Here is a 19,530-nt window from a genome sequence, read left to right as displayed (position 1 = left end):
AACTTACTTAACTATTAAAGACTTATTGGGCATGAAAATCAATGAATTTTCCTTTGCTTCATTTTTCCTTTAAGAAAAACAGGAATATTAATACGTACCTACAAATAGCCTTGTGAAGTTTAAAGTTTAGATCAACACTTTTATAAAACCTCAGACAAATCGAAATATTCCTACAAATTAAAGTTGTTTAAAAAATTTTTTGTCTGTGTTTGAAACCCAGACATTACAGCCCTAAGGATCTAGAAGCCAAACAGACACTATACTTTTAAGTGTAGACCAGCTCTAAGATAGCATGGCCTGAAAACTGTGTAAATTATTTGAACAGAACAGAACAGGGGCAACCCCCCTAAAATGCTAACTTCTGTGCTGGCCCTATCCTATCTCTTTCTCAACCAATGATAGGAACACCATCAGGTCCAGGTAGGGTTCATATTTAGAATTTATAAAAATAACCCTTTAAAAAGTCAAATATGAGTGCCTCCGTGACTTCTAAAGACTCCAGAAAAAGGTTGTTCTTTTTAATGAAAATTAAGTTTCCTTGTTATGTTGCATCCCAAATATTGCAGCATTGTGCTACTGTGTGAGAAGCTTGACATGAAAGTGATCAAAAACAAATGGCGAAATGTAAATTTTTAAATAATTTCTCTTACATTTAACATTATTTGTAAGTTGTTGGGGGTTTAGAAAGGATTTTTATTTTTAAAAAATCTGACATTCACCCTCTAAAATACAGATGTGCAATGGGTACTGGATATCCAGTGTGAAGAACACTAGTACAATCTCTTAGGGTACGTCTACACTACGGGACTATTCCGAATTTGCATAAACCGGTTTTGTAAAACAGATTGTATAAAATCGAGTGCGCGCGGCCACACTAAACACATTAAATCGGTGGTGTGCGTCCACGGTCCGAGGCTAGCATCGACTTCTGGAGCGTTGCACTGTGGGTAGCTATTCCGTAGCTATCCCATAGTTCCCGCAGCCTCCCCCGCCCCTTGGAATTTCCGGGTTGAGATCCCAGTGCCTGATGGGGCAAAAATCATTGTCGTGGGTGGTTCTGGGTAAATGTCGTCAGTCACTCCTTCCTCTGGGAAAGCAACGGCAGACAAGCATTTTGCGCCTTTTTTCCCTGGATTGCCCTGGCAGATGCCATAGCATGGCAATCATGGAGCCTGTTTTGCCTTTTGTGACTGTCACCGTATGTGTACTAGATGCCGCTGACAGAGGTGAATCAGCAGCGCTACACAGCAGCATGCTTTTGCTTTTGCATGACAGCAGAGATGGTTACCAGCCATACTGTACCATCTACCAATCCATAAATTGGTAAAAAGATGATCATGGCTACCAGTCGTTTTGCACCATTTGCTGCTGTCATAAGTGCCCCTGGCTGCTCTTAGCCAGGGGCGCAAAAGCCAAAATTGGGAATGACTCCCAGAGTCAATCCCTCCTTTTTGGTATCTAAAAATAGAATCAGTCCTGCCTAGAATATGGGCAAGTGTACTAGAGAACCACTGTATCAGAGAGCACAGCTGCTCTGTGTCAGATCCTGCAGAAATTATGAGCTGTATGCTATTCACAGGGGGTGCTCCTGCAACAACCCCACCTGTTGATTCCGTTCTTCCCCCAGCCTTCCTGGGCTACTGTAGCATTGTCCCCCCACTTGTGTGATGAAGTAATAAAGAATGCAGGAATAAGACACACTGACTTGTTAGTGAGAAATGAGTGGAAGGCAGCCTCCAGCTGCTATGATAGTCCAGACAGGACAGTAAGGAGTGTGGAGCAGAGGAGCCCAGCATCCCTCTGCTAGTCCAGGGCAATTGAATCTTTTTTTACACATGAAGGGTGGGGCTGACAGAGCTCAGCCCCTGTTGCTATGATGATGGTTATCAGCCATACTGTACCATCTACCATGAAAAATTAGGGCCAGGCACCCTTGATCGACCTAACGGATGCTAGTCTGCATGGTTACCAGTCCTTTTGCACTGCCCCATGTGCCAATAGGCTGATGACGAGGACGGATACCAGTCGTATTGCACCATCAGCCACCCATGGCGGGGGGGAGCAAGGATGTTGGTGTTGAGTGCTGCAGCATCGGGTCTATCTGCAGCATTCAGTAAAGATAGGGTGACATGTTAAAGAGTCAAGAGAGGATTGTTTTCCCTTTCACTTCTGGGGGTGGGTGGGGGGGTGCGTAAATTGCCGAGCTATGCCCTGACCCACCGCGGACACTGTGTTTGACCCTAGAAGCATTTGGAGCTCAGCCAAGAATGCAAATACTTTTCGGAGACTGCAGGAACTGTGGGATAGCTTGAGTCCTCCAGTCCATGAGCGTCCATTTGATTCTTGGGCTTTCCATTACGTTTGTCACGCAGCAGTGCGCTGAGCCCCTGCTATGGCGTCTGTCTGGAGATTTTTTAAAAATGATTTTGAATTTTGTCTTCTGTAACAGAGCGCTGATAGAACAGATTTGCCTGCCCTTACAGCGATCACATCCGCATGGTCCATGCGGGAGCTCTTTCTTTATTTTAATTTTTAACTGCATCGCCACACGTGCTGATCTGAGCTCCACGCTAGGCAAACAGGAAATATTCAAAAGTTCGCGGGGCTTTTCCTGTCTACCTGGCCACTGCATCCGAGTTCAGATTGCTGTCCAGAGCGGTCAGTGGTGCACTGTGGGATACCGCCCGGAGGCCAATACCGTCGATCTGCGGCCACACTAACCCTAATCCGATATGGTAATTCCGATACTAGCGCTACTCCTCTCGTTAGGGAGGAGTACATAGACCGGTTTAAAGAGCCCTTTATACAGATATAAAGGGCCTCTCAGTGTGGACGGGTGTGGCGTTAAATCGGTTTTACGCTCCTAAAACCGGTTTAAACACCTAGTGTAGACCAGGCTTTACTCTAGTCAGCAACTGTTATCAAGAAATCTCTTCAATCTCCAGAATGCAGAATGAGAAGGTTGCTCACCCTGTGCAGTAACTGAGGTTCTTCGAGATGGTTGTTGCAGGCGCAGGGATGCAGATTCATCTAAAATGGAGCACCCACAAGGACACACCTCAAAGAAGAAGGATCAGTTTTAAAATGCCGTACATAGCTACTGTTACCATAAAACTTCAAATGAACATTTTTGAATTTGAGTAGCCAAAGTTTGGCATTTGAAGCCATAGGCACCTAAAAAAAATTAAAGATATAGATTCTCAGATGTGCTGAGCACCTGCATTTTCCACTGACTTCACCGGGATTTGTGGGTGCTCAGCACTTCTGAAAAACAAGACCACTTTTAATTAGGTAAGAATATAAGAATGACCATACTGGGTCAGACCAATGGTCCATCTAGCCCAGTATCCTATCTTCCAACAGTGGCCAGTGCCAGATGCTCCAGCAGAAATGAACAAAACGGGGCAATTTATTCAGTGACCCACCTTGTCATCCAGCTTCTGGCAGTCAGAGGTTTAGAGCAGAGGGTTGTGTCCTTTGCACATGGATTCAGCAGCATAACTTTGGGCACCCATTTATTAAAATATTGGTTTAGATCGATAGTGGTTCTGCCTTTCTCTACCTCCAGCAACATTTAAAAAAACCAACTTCTTATAAGAACAATTCTTATACTTGTACTTGGAGTGTTCTTTTGTAGCTGGCAAGGTCTTTGTTGTTGTTGTTGTTATTACCATACCGTTTTACCCTGCTGTTCAGTATTATGGTAACAATCTTTTCTGTCTAAAAGAGAAGCAAACAAAGCAGTTTCTGCCATTTGTTATCAAATCTTGAAAACACATTGTGTATTCCTCTACTTGAAACACTTCAGGCTTGATTACAGCAAAGCGATCTGGATCAGCAGAGTGGAAGAGGAAAGAATTTTCATCCTTTTGCAAAGAGTTGTTAAGCATCAGTGAAGTGCTCTGCATTTCTACCCTGAGCTGTTTATTATGGAAACAGCACAGAGACTCTCCTAGGGCAGGTTTCAGAGTAGCAGCCCTGTTAGTCTGCATCCGCAAAAAAAACAGGAGTACTTGTGGCACAAGTACTCCTGTTTTTTTTCTCCTAGGACAGAATACTGCCATCTCCAGCTCTTAAACCCTTGATTACTCACACAAACACAATCTGCATTTGTAAGTAAAAATAGCAGGGCTATTTTTCTTTGGGCCACTACCAACCAAAGTGGCCATGTAGAATTTAAAAGATGTATCAATTGATCACCAGTTTACATTAAACTCATCATATAAACCACCTTTGTGAAAGTATAAGAAAGAAAAGCAAAGATTTGTCTTGAGCTTTGATTTAAGTGAGATGACTTGAAGGAGCACGGTCCTAGCACACAAAGAAGATGGGCTACCCTTACTAGTCTATACAAATCGAGTTATTTGGAGCAGCATACATCTGGCTTAGAATTGTAAGGAGCCAAAAGACTCCAAATGTAGCAAACATCTTCACAGCACTAAGATAAAACAAATTCACTATGATGGATCATAAGTGTGTTGCTTTGCCTAGTTTCACCGTGACCATTGAACTATGACCAGTACTTATGAGACTGGTCCAACATGGGCATGTCAGGACACTCAGAGTAAACTGCAGACTGCATCACTGTTGAGCAACTTGTGCTTCCACCACAAAGTAGTGTTTTACAATGGACCAGATTGGAGATGGGTGTGGGTGTGTGAGGTAAGATACAGGCACTATCCCTTAATAAATAGCTTGGATCAGTGATGCAGTCACATTTGCTACCATGAGACTTGGGAGAGTGGTGTAAGTGTTCTTAAGCACCTCTTTGCATCAAATTTTGATGAGTGTTTCAGCCCTAGGAGATACTGTCAATCTTCTTTGCTGCAGCAGCAGGCTATGCAGCTACTTTATTAGAGAGGAGATATGGAGTTTGAGCCTAGTGTTACTCAGTGATAGACCATATCAACTATTCATAGTGACCAAATAATTTCCAGGGCTTCACCACTTTGGGAATAGTGACAATGCCTTTGAGCCGCACTCAGGTTGAGTGAGTAAAAGGGGAAGCTAGTGCTTTGGGGCTTCCAAACAGCAAGTTTTAGTTCAGCCTATAACATATCTGGGTTCCACTAACAAGTTTGTTGTTTGCAACAAGGGCCACTCCACATTAATGCTTGTATATGGTGGGAAAGAACAAGAGTTAGATAACAAAAGTTCATTAAAATTTCTAAAATATATACACACATCCACTTCTAGTGAGTACATCTATGATAGGGTTTCTTCATTCACGGTCCTACTGATGATTAGATAAGATATTTTGCAATTAAAGTATCAGAACTCTCCACAAACCAGGTAATAAATTGCACCAAACCTATTTAGAATGTTTGCTATACACCCACACTGCTCCCAGGGACAGTGTTCTTTCGATTTAAAGAATTCAGTCTGTTTACTTCATCAGAAAGAAGGTTGAGAAGTGACTTCATTATACTATATCTGAATCTTCATAAGGAGAAAATGTCAAGTACTAAAAGGATCTTTAATTAGGCAAAGAAAGGCATAAGAACCACCAATGGCTAGAAACTGAAGCTAGGTAATCTCAAATTAGAAATTAGGCATAATTTTAATTTTTTTTCCAAAATGGTGTTAGAATGGTTAATCGCTCTCAAACTAGCAAGACAAGTGGTGGATACTCTCTCTCTTTATGCCTTCAAATCAAGACTGGATGACTTTCTGAAAGTTCTGCTTTACCCAAACACAAGTTAGGCGTTAGTTGAACTAGTTATTGAATTCAATACAGAGCTCCCTATCTCCTCTTGGGATTCCCAGCCATGAAGCTCCTCTCCTGGAGTTAGGTGCCTAAGCCAAGTTAGTCCTTTCTCACCAGAAATGAAGATGTGGCATCCTCTTCCCACCTATCTTCCCCACCCCCATCCCCCAGTACCCTACTGGGTAAAGCACTCACCTGGGATATCAGAGATCCAGAATCAAATCCCTGCTCTGCCTGATTTGGAGCAGGGACTTGAACCCAGGTCTCTGAGCTCCCAGGTAAGGGCTCTAACAGCTGGGCTATAGGGTAAGGGGCAGCACTACCACCTGCTGTGTTTTGTGCAGGCCCCAGACCAGTTGGCCACCTCTGAAAATGCCTACGAGATGGTGCCCTGCAGGTGAGAAAGGCAGGGCAATGTCTAATTTGAGAATTCCTATACGGCTTAGGTGCTAAGCAACTTGGCAGCATCAAGACTTAGGTGGCTTTGCACATGCCCACCAGCAGAAATGTAAGCACATGGGGCACTTTGCCAGCAGAAGTGTAGTCACCTCCAGGGTCAGGTGGCAGCTGAAGAGGGGTTTTTAATTCAGGTGCCTAAAATGGCATTTAGGTATGTAAATCCCTTTGTGTCTAACCCTGACTCATGAACTGCAAGAAGCCCTTTCTTTGGGCTATGGGATGTAGTCAAGCTACTACATTTTTATAAGAATTTTGCAGGTCTGGCCTAATGGTACACCAGCATGCAAGAGACTGGTTCAGTTTCTGGTGCTGGGCTTTGACACCAGGAAGGTCTGTGAGCATTACAGAAAGCAAACAAAATGCTTACCTCACACACCACTCAGTGCTGGCTCCTTTAGACTAATTCAGTTCTTACTGTGGGAAGCTGCACAAAAAGTTTCAAGTTTGAGGGCATATATTAAATTAGGAAATATAGGGATTCTCACAGCTCTGAAACAGGCCCCCAGAAAATTCCCCCTTGCATTTGTGGGGTGGGACTGGAAAAAAATAGTAAAGAAACAAAGGAAATAAGGTTAAAGCTTCTTTGGCCATGTGTACACTACAGAATTAAGTCGACTTAAGTTACATCAACAGTCATAAACCGCTGTAATTACATGACCCTCCTTGTATCAGCGGAGCAAGGCCACAGTTGGTGCTCTACCGCCGACACAGCAGTGCACTGTGGGTAGCTATCTCTCTGTGGAAATCTCCATCTTCTCCCGGTAGGAGGTCTGGGAATGGATTATAGCACATCAAAAGGGGGCGGGATCACTGCCCCATGATGCATTTTTCTCCATCCCATAATTCCAAGGGCTTCTGACTGTGTTTCACACCGTTTTTCAGCTGCCCTCATAAACTTTGCACCTGCCATTTCTGACTGAAAGCATGGATCCTGCACTGAGGACAGGCTCCAGGCACCAGCCAAGCAAGCTCGTGCTTGGGGCGGCAGATTCTAAGGGGTGGCATTCCGTCCAATCCTAGGGACGCCCTTTTTTTCCCCCCTTTTTCATTTTTTGTTCGCCACTCTGGCTGCCCTGTACGGGGTGGCGGCATGGAGGGAGGGGAGCGCCCTGCTGGGAGCTGGCTGCGTGCTCCGTCTGCCCCAGCCGGTGCCAGGTCTGCAGCAAGCCCTGCAGCCCACGTCCTTCCCTCCCCGCCGACCAGAGCAGTGCGGAGCCCTCCTGGCAGGCAGCACGGTGGGAGGGGCTGAGTGGAGAACGTCCTGGCCGAAGGAAGCCCTGGCCGCCCCCCTTCTCTCTCTCCCCCTTGCTCCCTTCCCATGCCCGCTGCTAGCCAGGGCACACACTCCACTGCCTGGGGCACAACTGCAGCACAGGGAGTCCCGCTAGCCGGAAGTTTGCACCCTGGCTCCGGCCGCCCCGCAGGGTTGGTTTTTTTTTTGCTTGCGGCAGCAAAAAAGCCAGAGCCAGCCCTGCCTGCACTGCTCACCAGTCTAGTAATAAGCATTATCAACACAACATGGCTGATCCTTCAGTATTTCATGAGTTGTGAATCTAAGCAGAAATGCATGCTACCTGACCTGCTGAGTGCCATGGAAAGAAAATTCAAGATTGATGTTGGCATTCAGGGAGCAGCTGCACACGGTGGAACATCGCTGTTGGGCTCGGGAAACAAATACTGAGTGATGGGATCAGACTGATGAGCAGCAGCTGCAGAACTTTCATATGGGCAAAGTCACCTTCCTTGAACTCTGTGTGGAGCTCACCTCCACCCTCTGGCACAAGGACACCAAAATGAGAGCTACCCTAATGGTGGAAAGAATGTGGAGGTTGCTGTGTGGCAGCTGGCAACTCCAGACTGCTACTGGTCAGTCACAAATTCGTTTGGAGTAATGCAAGCGTGCAGGGCCATTAATCGCCTCCTACTTCGAAGGACTGTGACTCTGGGCAATGTGCGGGAAGTACGGGATGGCTTTGCAGCAATAGGATTTCCTAACTGCGGCATGGCTATAGATGGCACGCATATCCCAATTTTGGCCCCAGATCATCGTGCAGCAGAGTACATCAAGAGAATGGGCTGCTTCTCTATGGTGTTGCAGGTGCTGGTGGAACACCGGGGTCGTTTCACTGACACCAACGCCGAGTAGTCAGGGAAGATGAATGGTGCCTGCATCTTCAGGAACACTGGCCTGTATAGAAAGCTGCATGCAAGGACTTTCTTTCCAGACCAGAAGATTCCAACAGGGGATGTTGAAATGCCCATAGTGATCCACAGCCGATCCCTTACTCCCGAGGCTCATGAAGCCCTACACCAGAAACCTTGACAGCAACATTTCTTACAAGGGACATGACAGTGAGCAGCACTCTCTGAAGTGAGGATCTCACAGCTGTGTGTAAGTCCAGTTGTCATTATAGAAAATGTCCCTAGGGGTGGTGTGCAAGGGGGACTGACAGGCAGGGAACATGAGAGGAATGAAGAGCCGCATGTGCAGGCTAGATACCTTGTGGGCCTTACCCCAGAAGCAAACATTTGAAATATACAGGTATAGAGCCAATACTCATAACTTCAAATACAAACATGATATATGGATACAAATAGCATAATCATATTCAGCAAATCATAACCTTCCCATAGACATCTTACATGCCACATTTTGTACAAGATTCGTTGCAATTATATAACAGTGGTTGCAACACTGATCTGTATGGTCATATTTTAATCAGATAGCATCACCGCAGCATCAAAGCAAAATGAGTACTTACTGGAGCTCCTCTCTCCTGTTTGAGGCATGCCAGAGTGGGAGTGATGGGACTGGCTAGACCCCTCTGGAGTCAAAAAGAGGTCCTGGCTCGCCACACCACATCACGCCACCAGATGAGCCTGTTGCCTGTCACACATCCTCCTTCAACTCGACCTCCTCATTCACCACTTCGTCCTCAGGGATGACTCCACTGGCCGCTGCCTCCAGTCCCCCCGAAGTATCCACGAGACTCTTGGCGGTGGAGGATGGCGTGCAACTCCTTGGAAAAGTGGGATGTTTTCAGCGCCGCACCAAAGCGATGGTTTCTTCTCTTGCCTTCTGGTACACCTGCCTCAGCACCTTGATCTTAGCATGGTACTGCTGCGTGTCCCTTTTGTACCCATTTTTATCCGTGCCATGAGTGACTTGCTCATAGGTCTCAAAGTTCCTACAGCTGGATCCGAGCTGCGAGTGCACCGCCTCCTCTCCCCAGAGACCCAGCAATTCTGGTGTACTCGAGGCAGGAGGGCGTTTGCTGAGGAAAGCCAGCATGGTCAGCTGGGAAGATCGGATGTGAGCTGTCCATGCTGACCAAACAGGAAGTGGAATTTCAAAAATTCCTGGGGCTTTAAAGAGGCAGGGGCACATGCCTGTGTACCTGGCTGCAGGGCAGCAGAGTAAAAACTGTTTGCCAGAGCACTCATGACGGGCGTTGTGGGACACCTCCTGGAGACAGCTTAGGGTGACATAAACAAGTGCACTCTCTACACAGACACTGTCATTAACTTTGCTGCAAAAGGCTCTATGCTGCTTGTTGAGGTGGTTTTACGATGTCGGCATAGCATGAGAGTTAAATCGGCGGGAGGAGCATTGTTGGAGTACACCTCCACTGTTTTGTTGATGAAACTGTGTAATGTAGACAAGGTCTTAAAGAGGCATAGCCAAGTGGCCTGAGTATGCAACTTGAAGCCATGAACTTGTCTGCACTAATACTCGCTCTGAGAGCACCTCTGGCTTTGGGCTAGGATAAAAAGAGGATAATATGTTCCTACTGTGATGCTGTTAGACAATTCCAACAAATCTTATACAAAGTATGTCATGTAAGATATCACTGGAAAAGTTACAATCAAGTACGATTATCCTGTTAGTATGCATGCATTACCTTTGTATATAAAGTTATGAATATTGACTATGTACCAGTATTTCAAATGTTTGCTCGCTGCCAGGCAGGGCTGGCCCCGAGGCACCCCACGCAGCAGCTCCCCCCCTCCGCCCTGAGTCACGCCCCCCACCCCAGCTCACCCCTGCTCCGCGCACGAGCACCCCGAGTACGCCGTGGCTGCTTCACTTCTCCCACCTCCCAGGCTTGCGGCGCCTAAGCTGATTGGGAGAAGTGAAGCAGCTCACCCCTGCCCCGCCTCCTCCTCGAGCACGCCGTGGCTGCTTCACTTCTCCCACCTCCCAGGCTTGCGGCGCCTAAGCTGATTGGGAGAAGTGAAGCAGCTCACCCCTGCCCCGCCTCCTCCTCGAGCACGCCGTGGCTGCTTCACTTCTCCCACCTCCCAGGCTTGCGGCGCCTAAGCTGATTGGGAGAAGTGAAGCAGCTCACCTGCCCGCCTCCTCCTCGAGCACGCCGTGGCTGCTTCACTTCTCCCAACCTCCCAGGCTTGCGGCGCCAATTAGCTTAGGCGCCGCAAGCCCGGGAGGCAGGAGAAGTGAAGCAGCCATGGCGTGCTCGGGGAGGAGGCGGGGCAGGGGTGAGCTGGGGCGGGGAGTTCCCCCTGCGTGCCGCCCCCCCGTTACTTGCTGCAGGCAGCCCTCCCCTGCCCCAGCTCCCTCTGCCTAAATGCTGGCGGTGACTGGGGCGGCAGAAGATCCAGCCGCCACTGTCGCTGCAGAAGAAAATGGCGCCCCCCAAATCCCAGTGCCCTAGGCGACCACTTAGGTTGCCTAAATGGTTGCACCAGCCCTGCTCCCAGGGTAACACCCACAAGGTAATTTACATGCAGTCTGGCCAGCACATTGTGAATGAACTATTCAATTTGATGGCCCATCAAAGAATACTTCACTCTCACAATGGGTCATAGAAGCTCCTCTCTCTGCCCAGTGAGCCTTCCTGTAGACTAGTGGTTCTCAAACTTTTGTACTGGTGACCCCTTTCACATAGCAAGCCTCTCAGTGAGACCCTCCTTATAAATTAAAAACACATTTTTGTATATTTAACACCATTATAAATTCTGGAGGGAAAGCAGGATTTGGGGTGGAGACTGACAGCTCACAAGCCCCCATGTAATAAGCTCACGACCCCCCCAGTTTCAGAACCCCTGTTGTAGACCCTTTTGCCAGAATACAGGTAATGGCTACTCCTGAGTCAAAGCATGCAAGGGCATGTGACTTGTTCATGTGACCCTGGACTCTCTCTTGCAACTATAATTTCCCACAACCTAAGACAGAGCAGTCAGGCCACAGGTATAAAAAACCCTGGTAGCATCTCCATTTTGCCTTTCCAGTTCTGATCTCTGGACTATGGACTTTACACTAAAAGGAGCATTCCAACCAATGGGCTGAGGACCTTCCAATCTTTTGGAAGTTACCAGACATTACAAGCCAGCAGTTTATTCCATCACGGCTACAAACCTGATCCAAGAACTTTGCAATGATTGTATGTATATGATTTCTTTGACTATTTTAACTTTCTCCTCTTTTCTCTTACAAATAAAGCTATTAGCTACTAAAGGATTGGCAAAAGTGTGATTATTGGGTAAAATCTGAGTTACATAATGACCTGGCTATGTGGCTGATCTCTTGGGATTAGAAGGACCCTTTGTTTGATGAAATATGTTTTCAATAATAGCTTGTGAAGTTGAGTGTCTGGGTGATGGAACAAGGGCTGGGCTGCCTAAAGGAGACTGAAGTTTGGAATTCTTGTTAACCAGTGTGGTGACACAGAAGTTTGTTTTTGTTTCTGGCTTGATCTATCTAATAGAATTACCGCCAGTTTAGGGTAAGTCTGCCCTATTTCACAGCAGTTCATCCTGAACCTGGCATCCGAAGTCATGACCGATGCACGAGGATACCTACTTCACAAGGATAGTGAAGTTTTTAGTTTTTCAGTAAAGCACTAAGCTGGGGTACTATTAAAAGCCAGTAATAAAGAACAAACAGTGGAAGAATGCAAACTGTAGCAACAAAAAAAACCTGAAGAACCAGAAGACTTGTTAAATTCACACCATATTAACTGTATTTTCTCTGAGGAGATGAATTCCACCTTATCAAGAGACTAAGATCTGCACAGCTCCTGTTTCCTGCTGGCCTGCAGGGTACCCAATGTTCTGTATTTCTATCTCAAGTTTCATTGAGAAACGAATTTGAAAACAAAATAAATATTTGACAGCAATTGCCCTTCACCTTAAGCAAACAATGTGTGTATATCCTGAAGAGGTAATGCACTTCAGCTCTGCCATGTAAATACCACTCCTAATTCCCAATCCATAAAGTTGTATCTGCACCAACCTAGAAGACTCCAGTGCCTCATGCTCTCAGAGAACAAGCAGATACTATTCCTAGTAACTGAACAATCCATCGTGCACTCCTAAAGTAACTGAAGAATAAATCAGTATTGTAAATCTTGCTTTGCACATTTTATATCTAGTCTGCCTTGTACTTATTCATAGACTTTAAGGTCAGAAGGGACCATTATGATCATCTAGTCTGACCTCCTGCACAATGCAGGCCATAGAATCTCACCCACCCAACTCCTGTATCAAACCTGTATCTGAGCCACTGAAGTCCTCAAATCATGGTTTAAAGACTTCAAGGTGCAGAGAATCTTCCAGCAAGTGACCCGTGCCCCATGCTACAGAGGAAGGCAAAAAAAACCCCAGGGCCTCTGCCAAATCTGCCCTGGAGGAAAATTCCTTCCTGACCCCAGATATGGCAATCAGCTAACCCCTGAGCATGTGGGCAAGACTCACCAGCCAGACACCCAGGAAAGAATTCTCTGTAGTAACTCAGATCCCACCCCATCTAACATCCCATCACGGGCCATTGGGCATATTTACTGCTAATAGTCAAACACCCATTAATTGCCAAAATTAGGCTATCCCACTATACCATCCTCTCCATAAACTTATCAAGTTTAGTTTTGAAGTCAGATACATCTTTTGCCCCCACTGCTCCCCTTGGAAGGCTGTTCCAGAACTTCACTCCTCTATGGTTAGAAACCTTCATCTAATTTCGAGTCTAAACTTCCTGATGGCCAGTTTATACCCATTTGTTCTTATGTCCACATTGGTACTGAACTTAAATAATTGCTCTCCCTCCTTGGTATTTATCCCTCTGATATATTTAGAGAGAGCAATCGTATCTCCCTTCAACCTTCTTTTGGTTAGGCTAAACAAGCCAAGCTCTTTGAGTCTCCTTTCATAAGGCAGGGTTTCCATTCCTCGGATCATCCTAGTAGCCCTTCTCTGTACCTGTTCCAGTTTGAATTCATCCTTCTTAAACATGGGAGACCAGAACTGCACACAGTATTCCAGATGAGGTCTCACCAGTGCCTTGTATAACCGTACTAACACCTCCTTATCTTTTTATGAAAATACCTCACCTGATGCATCCCAAGACTGCATTAGCTTTTTTCATGGCAATATCACAGTGGCCGCTCACAGTCATCCTGTGATCAACCAATACTCCGAGGTCCTTCTCCTCTGTTACTTCCAACTGATGTGTCCCCGGCTTATAACAATAATTGTTATTAATCCCTAAATGCATGACCTTGCACTTTTCACTATTAAATTTCATCTTATTACTCCAGTTTACACAGTCATCCAGATCTTCCTGTATGATATCCCGGTCGTTCTCCGTATTGACAATACCTCCCAGCTTTGTGTCATCTGCAAACTTTATTAGCACATTCTCACTTTTTGTGACGAGGTCAGTAATAAAAAGATTAAATAAGACTGGTCCCAAAACCGATCCCTGAGGAACTCCACTAGTAACCTCCCTCCAGCCTGACAGCTTTCAAAGTATGACCCGTTGTAGTATCCCCTTTAACCAGTTCCTCATCCACCTTTCAATTTTCATATTGATCCCCATCTTTTCCCATTTAGCTAATAATTCCCCATGTGGAACTGTATCAAATGCCTTACTGAAATCACGGTAAATTAGGTCCGCTGCATTTCCTGTCTAGAAAATCAGTTATCTTCTCAAAGAAGGAGATCAGGTTGGTTTGGCACAATCTACCTTTTGTAAAACCATGTTGTATTTTGTCCCATTTACCTCAATGTCCTTAACTACTTTCTTCTTCAAATTTTTTTCCAAGACCTTGCATACATAGGGCAAAGAACATTGATTTTTTTTTAGGTTGAAATGGGACTGCATTTTTTCGCTGAATAAACTATTCACCGATAAAATTTCACCCTCCTCTACTTATAAATAAGCTCGTTACTAGCTTACAGTACCTTTACATATAATTAGTGATTTTACTAACTGAAAATTGTCAGCTATATTAGAGGACTAATTCTTATGTACAGCTAAAAATAGTTAATATTCAGTTGTCCACTTATTCATTAGCAGGAGACCACTGTTCTCTAGCCAGATTTCATTCCATTGAGATGTTGGAGCCCATTCTTCTCCTTACATGAGTGAGTGTCATTCATACATAGATATAGTTGTTTATTATTTCATCCACCTTACAATTATGCAGACTCTACTTCTTCATTCTGAGCAAAATTTCCTTTGGTGTCACAATACTAGATAACTATGAAGATAATACTCTTGGAATAGAATAGCATCCAAAATACCAATAAGAACAAAAACACACCTATTAGTAGGTTTGTATTAATTCTTTTGGCCACAACTTTGCACTGGAAGCTTATGTTCAGCTGATTTTCCACTATGACTCCAAAACCTTTTTCAGAGTCATTGCTTCCCATGTATCAGAGGGGTAGCCATGTTAGTCTGGTTCTGTAGAAGCAGCAAAGAATCCTGTGGCACCTTATGGACTAACAGACGTTTTGCAGCATGAGCTTTCGTGGTGAATACCCACTTCTTCGGATGCATCCAAAGAAGTGGGTATTCACCCACGAAAGCTCATGCTGCAAAACGTCTGTTAGTCTATACGGTGCCACAGGATTCTTTGCTAGCTATTGCTTCCCATGATAGAATGCTCCCTCCTGTAAGTCTGTCCTACGTTCTTCATTTCTAGATGTACACATTTTTGTTTATGCATGGTGCATGCAGCCACCATAGGACATTTTTAAACACTTACTGCACTAACACTGCAAACTGATTGCATCTCTACAAGAATTCAGATGCAATCTACAATTAAGTAACTGTGGTATTAGAAAATAAAGTGGAAGAGTGATGTGCATAGAAACTAAGCATTGTGCTCAAAGATTTTACAAACATCTGAAGTGAAAAATTTCTCACACCATCCTAGATTTGTCTTCATTTTTATTTTGATCGTTGACCCCAGAAATTGAAAGCTGGATTATTTAGTCTGAATGTATATAGGTTAAGAGGTATAGCTTCCCTCAAATGACTGATTCTTCTGTTTTGGTATACATGATGCATTTATTAAATTAGATAGAATGAAAAAAGTCAAAATGTATTTTACAATAAAAGAAAAACATGTGGACACTGGGCCTCAATACAGTGAGAAACAATGCCTCCAGAATTATTACAGCAACAACATCCTCTGTACAGTATTACATGTCAACCAACACAAGCAATAATATTTGCAAAGGGAAAACATTTGGTACCTTCAGCACACAAGAACAGCGGTTGAAGAGAAAGTAGGAAGGATCTAGCTAGACAAACATATTCCTATCTTTAGTCAGTGCAGACCCTTGGCAGGATTGAAGCTAGTGCAAACACCACTAACTTTTAGCAGATGCCAGTATTACACAGCTGGCTTTGGCTCCAGGCTCTTGTAAGCTGCTGAGTGTGACAGAAGTATGATCAAGACATATTATTCTATTAAATGAAGCATATATGTCACAGGCTGCAACAGAACGTGTGGTTATTTAATTGAAATAAATACCCAGCAAGGTATTGCCTTTCAGTTCTGCATTCCTGGACCCTCAACTGCTAGCTTTCACTATTCCTTGCCAGTTCAAAATCCCTCAGACCTGAAACTGACAAGAAATAGCAAAACAATTGTGGGGGGATATCATATATTGAGAAAAACTGAGTAGGCTTGTGATTTCTGTCTTGTTAATTTTAATGACAAAAAATACAGTAGTGCATCTTGGAGGCTTCTTTTTAATGCATAATGCTTGAGCCTCCATTGAATTAAAATCCCCAGGTCAATATTTCTTAATATGAACACAGTATATTTTAATCCCATAGAGTTCAATTTATTGGCCATACTGCTCCTAAACTACTCACCTTCAATCTATGCAGCTTCTCTCTGCTATACTTCATATAACAAATGCATCTTACAAAAAAAAGACTTCCAGTAGGTCTAGAGATCCCATGGAAAACGTAAGGATCCCCAGAAATTCAATCTACTTAGTGTAACATTCTCACTTCCTCCTCCTAATTGTTAAGAGTACTCAGAGCTGTTTGTTCTATGCTTATATTTCAGCCATAACAGAATTAGCAGTACAATCTCAGGTGACAGCAAAATTACTTTCCCAGACACAGATCAAACCAAGAAAAATCTGCTACTGTAGACTCCAAGTAACTATATATAAATCTTTATTATATACATTTTCCCTGAATTGTTCTATCCTAGCAATTCATAACAATTGTACGAGTGTTATAGCAAGGGACTCATCTCTAAATTTTTACCAAGAAGTTGAGTGGTGATCATCTTTTGTTTTAAAGCATAGGCTGGCAATGCCACAAGAAGTCGCTGTCTTATGAAGATAAAAACCAGATGCTCAATCTAGTGTTGAGTTTTGTGATTAACATGTGATGACACAGGCTACGAACAAGAGGAGCATGGCTAGCTTCTTGATGAAAAGCTGTTTCTAGAGAAGCAAAAAGGTAAAGATTTACCTGCATAGCCCATTACAATGCAGAGACAGACAATGTAGCCTTGAATTCTTAGGGAAATGTAAAACCAGTGGGAGAACGTGAAGACAACTACATTTTTACAAGCTGTAAGTCTGCCAACTAAGACAATGAGGAATTTTTGACATAACAAGTGAGTGTCTGATACATCAAGAAAAGAAGTTTTTAAAAAAAAAAACCAAGCAATGGAAGAAAACCAGGACAATTTTGGTACTGTATTTAAAAAACTCTCAACCCCCGCACACTTAAACAGAAAGATATTGGGAAAAGCAGTTTATTCATAAATATTGAAGAATCTTGTGCTTGGGGAAGAAGAAAAAAAGAGGGGAAGGAGAGAGAATAAAGGCTCTTTCCTTATTCCAAACCTGGCTTATTAAAGTTCTCATGAACCACTCTTGAGATCCTGTATTTCAAGTGTACATTCAAACACGAAGAAAATACAAGCTATGGCTATTATAGAAAGTATTGTAAAACAGTTTTAAAAACACCACCAAAAACCAGAAGAGTGACATTGCACATTATTGAAAATAAATTTGTGCATACTACTTAAAGTGCATTGTTTTGCAGTTTTAAAAAAATTAAGAAGCTGCAGAAATTTATCTAAACAGGTATAATCTGTTCCCTCTCCAAAGGCTCTGCAATTCTATGCTAGAATGTTGCATACACATTAACACAGGCAATGACTGTATGCAATCTCCTTCCCCTTTATGAGGATCTGCCAATTTAGGATATGTCAGATTTTCCATTATCTCACAAGATAGTTTTGATATTTGTATGCACACAATTCAATTGAATTAGTAAGATCAACTGTAACTCAATGAATCATCAAAACAGCTCTTTAAATATTTTATACCTACTGAAGATTCTGCAGCTCTTTGCTACTCCTTATTCCAGACTACCAAAAAACCTTTCCTCATTAAAAAGTATTTTTTTCCTCCATGCAAAAAGACAGTTTTGCTGAAAAACAGGAGTGTAGCATGTTTCTTCTTAAAACATAAATGCTATACTTAAAAAAAACAACAACAACATGTTCTTATTACAAGACAGCTCCTTAAATAATTAAATGCTTATTTTATACATAATTTTCCAGGTATAAATTCTTTCCTTCTGCATTCATCCTTTGGAATAATCACAGGAATGTAGAAGCAAAAAGAGTGCAAGTAACTGCAGGAACACATTAGGGCCCAATCTTGTCCTCTGATGCACAGTGTGTATTGCTGTATATAGAAAACCACCTCCTGCACATTTACTAATACAGCAACATCACATGGTAGGATTGAGCCCCAAAATGCCCACCAAACAAATATATATTGCTTTGGCGCCCAATCACGAGGATAGGTGGGTGGGGCTACCTAATTAGAACACTAAAGACTACAACAAGAAAGCCAGCTTCTTAGTAGATTTAAAACTATGTTAAAGATAGTTGGACTATTCACAGCAATAACTGAACACCACAGGACAAATCAAAGAGCATTGTGTAATCATTTTTTATATCTTGGGTAGAAACTGGTGGCTTACTGAAACAAAAACATGTTATTAAAAGAAGTATGTAAAGAAAAAAATCCAACTCCCAGAAAACATAACTCTTCCGATCTAACAGACAGAGCGGTAAATCCTGTACTGCATAGTGTTAAGAGAGATCATATGAACATGGTCTTGTTTTCAAACAGAGAGAAGGAAGAAAAAGCAGCAGACCCCCACACCTCTGAAAGCAATATAGCCACATACGATAAGGCTGGTATTAACAAAAAAGCTTCTGCAGAACATATGTAAAACAAGCTGTAGAAGAAAAAGTGAAAAAAATGTGCAAATATCCAAGGAGAAAAAGGGGTACAATCTCTTTTAGACAGAATGCTCACAGGAATCTGTTAGGAAATTCTTCCTCTAGCTAAATCCCTGGCTTGGCAAGTCAAAATAAAGGTGGCATCAAGAACAGAGATAATGCAGGGGTTGGGGTCTATAACTCTTCTGCAATCTGAAGTAATGAATTGATAGCTGCATCCTTGTTCCCTCTCTGGGCTTCTAGCACTGAACGAATTACTTCCTTGTCCATATTAGGGAACATGTCTTGGATTGATTTCAGATCCTCTTCATTACACAGGTGCTGAGGGTTGACTGGAGGAGGTGGCACTGCCACTGGTACCATGCCTGGGTTACAGACTGCAGGCATTCCTGAAAACAAAAACAGAGGAAATTAAAAATTCCTCCTACATGAATAATAAAATGCATATTCTTGATCAAATGAAATAGGCACGAAAGGTCCTTTATACTACATATTTCAGAGAAAAGTGTTGACTTTATTTATAGGTGCAAAAACATTGTGATATTTGGGAAGTCATCTGACTGTGGCGAACAAAATTTGCAACAATTCATACTATCAGACATGTTAGTGATTGAGCCCTTATAACGTAATTCCCATGTAAATGGTGTATCCTCTTGCACCGAGGACACCTCTCCATGGGAGGGAATCCCAGTTACCAGGAAGAGACAAGTAATGGTAATAGAGGATTCAATCATTAGAAATATAGATAGCTGGATTTGTTATGACCAGGAGAACAGCATAGTGCACTGTCTGCCAGGCAAGAAGATTACAGATCTCTCACGA

At 43.4% G+C, this 19,530-nt stretch overlaps 1 protein-coding gene across 2 annotated transcripts in view; it reads right to left on the bottom strand.

The window, feature by feature from the left end:
* Positions 1-15,459: 15,459 nt before the first annotated feature.
* LOC120404414 (toll interacting protein) overlaps positions 15,460-19,530 on the bottom strand; it is a 56,676-nt gene continuing 52,605 nt past the window's right edge. For both annotated transcript variants that reach the window (XM_039536898.1, XM_039536897.1), the window contains exon 6: positions 15,460-19,097. In XM_039536898.1, coding sequence (XP_039392832.1) covers positions 18,883-19,097 — 215 coding nt within the window. In that variant the 3' untranslated portion in view covers positions 15,460-18,882. The remainder of the gene's footprint in view (positions 19,098-19,530) is intronic.

Source organism: Mauremys reevesii, linkage group 4 (genome assembly GCF_016161935.1).
Source record: "Mauremys reevesii isolate NIE-2019 linkage group 4, ASM1616193v1, whole genome shotgun sequence".
Taxonomy (NCBI): Eukaryota; Metazoa; Chordata; order Testudines; family Geoemydidae; genus Mauremys; species Mauremys reevesii.
The sequence above is the reverse complement of the archived record's forward strand: the minus strand, read 5'-3'. Positions and strand labels throughout refer to the sequence as shown.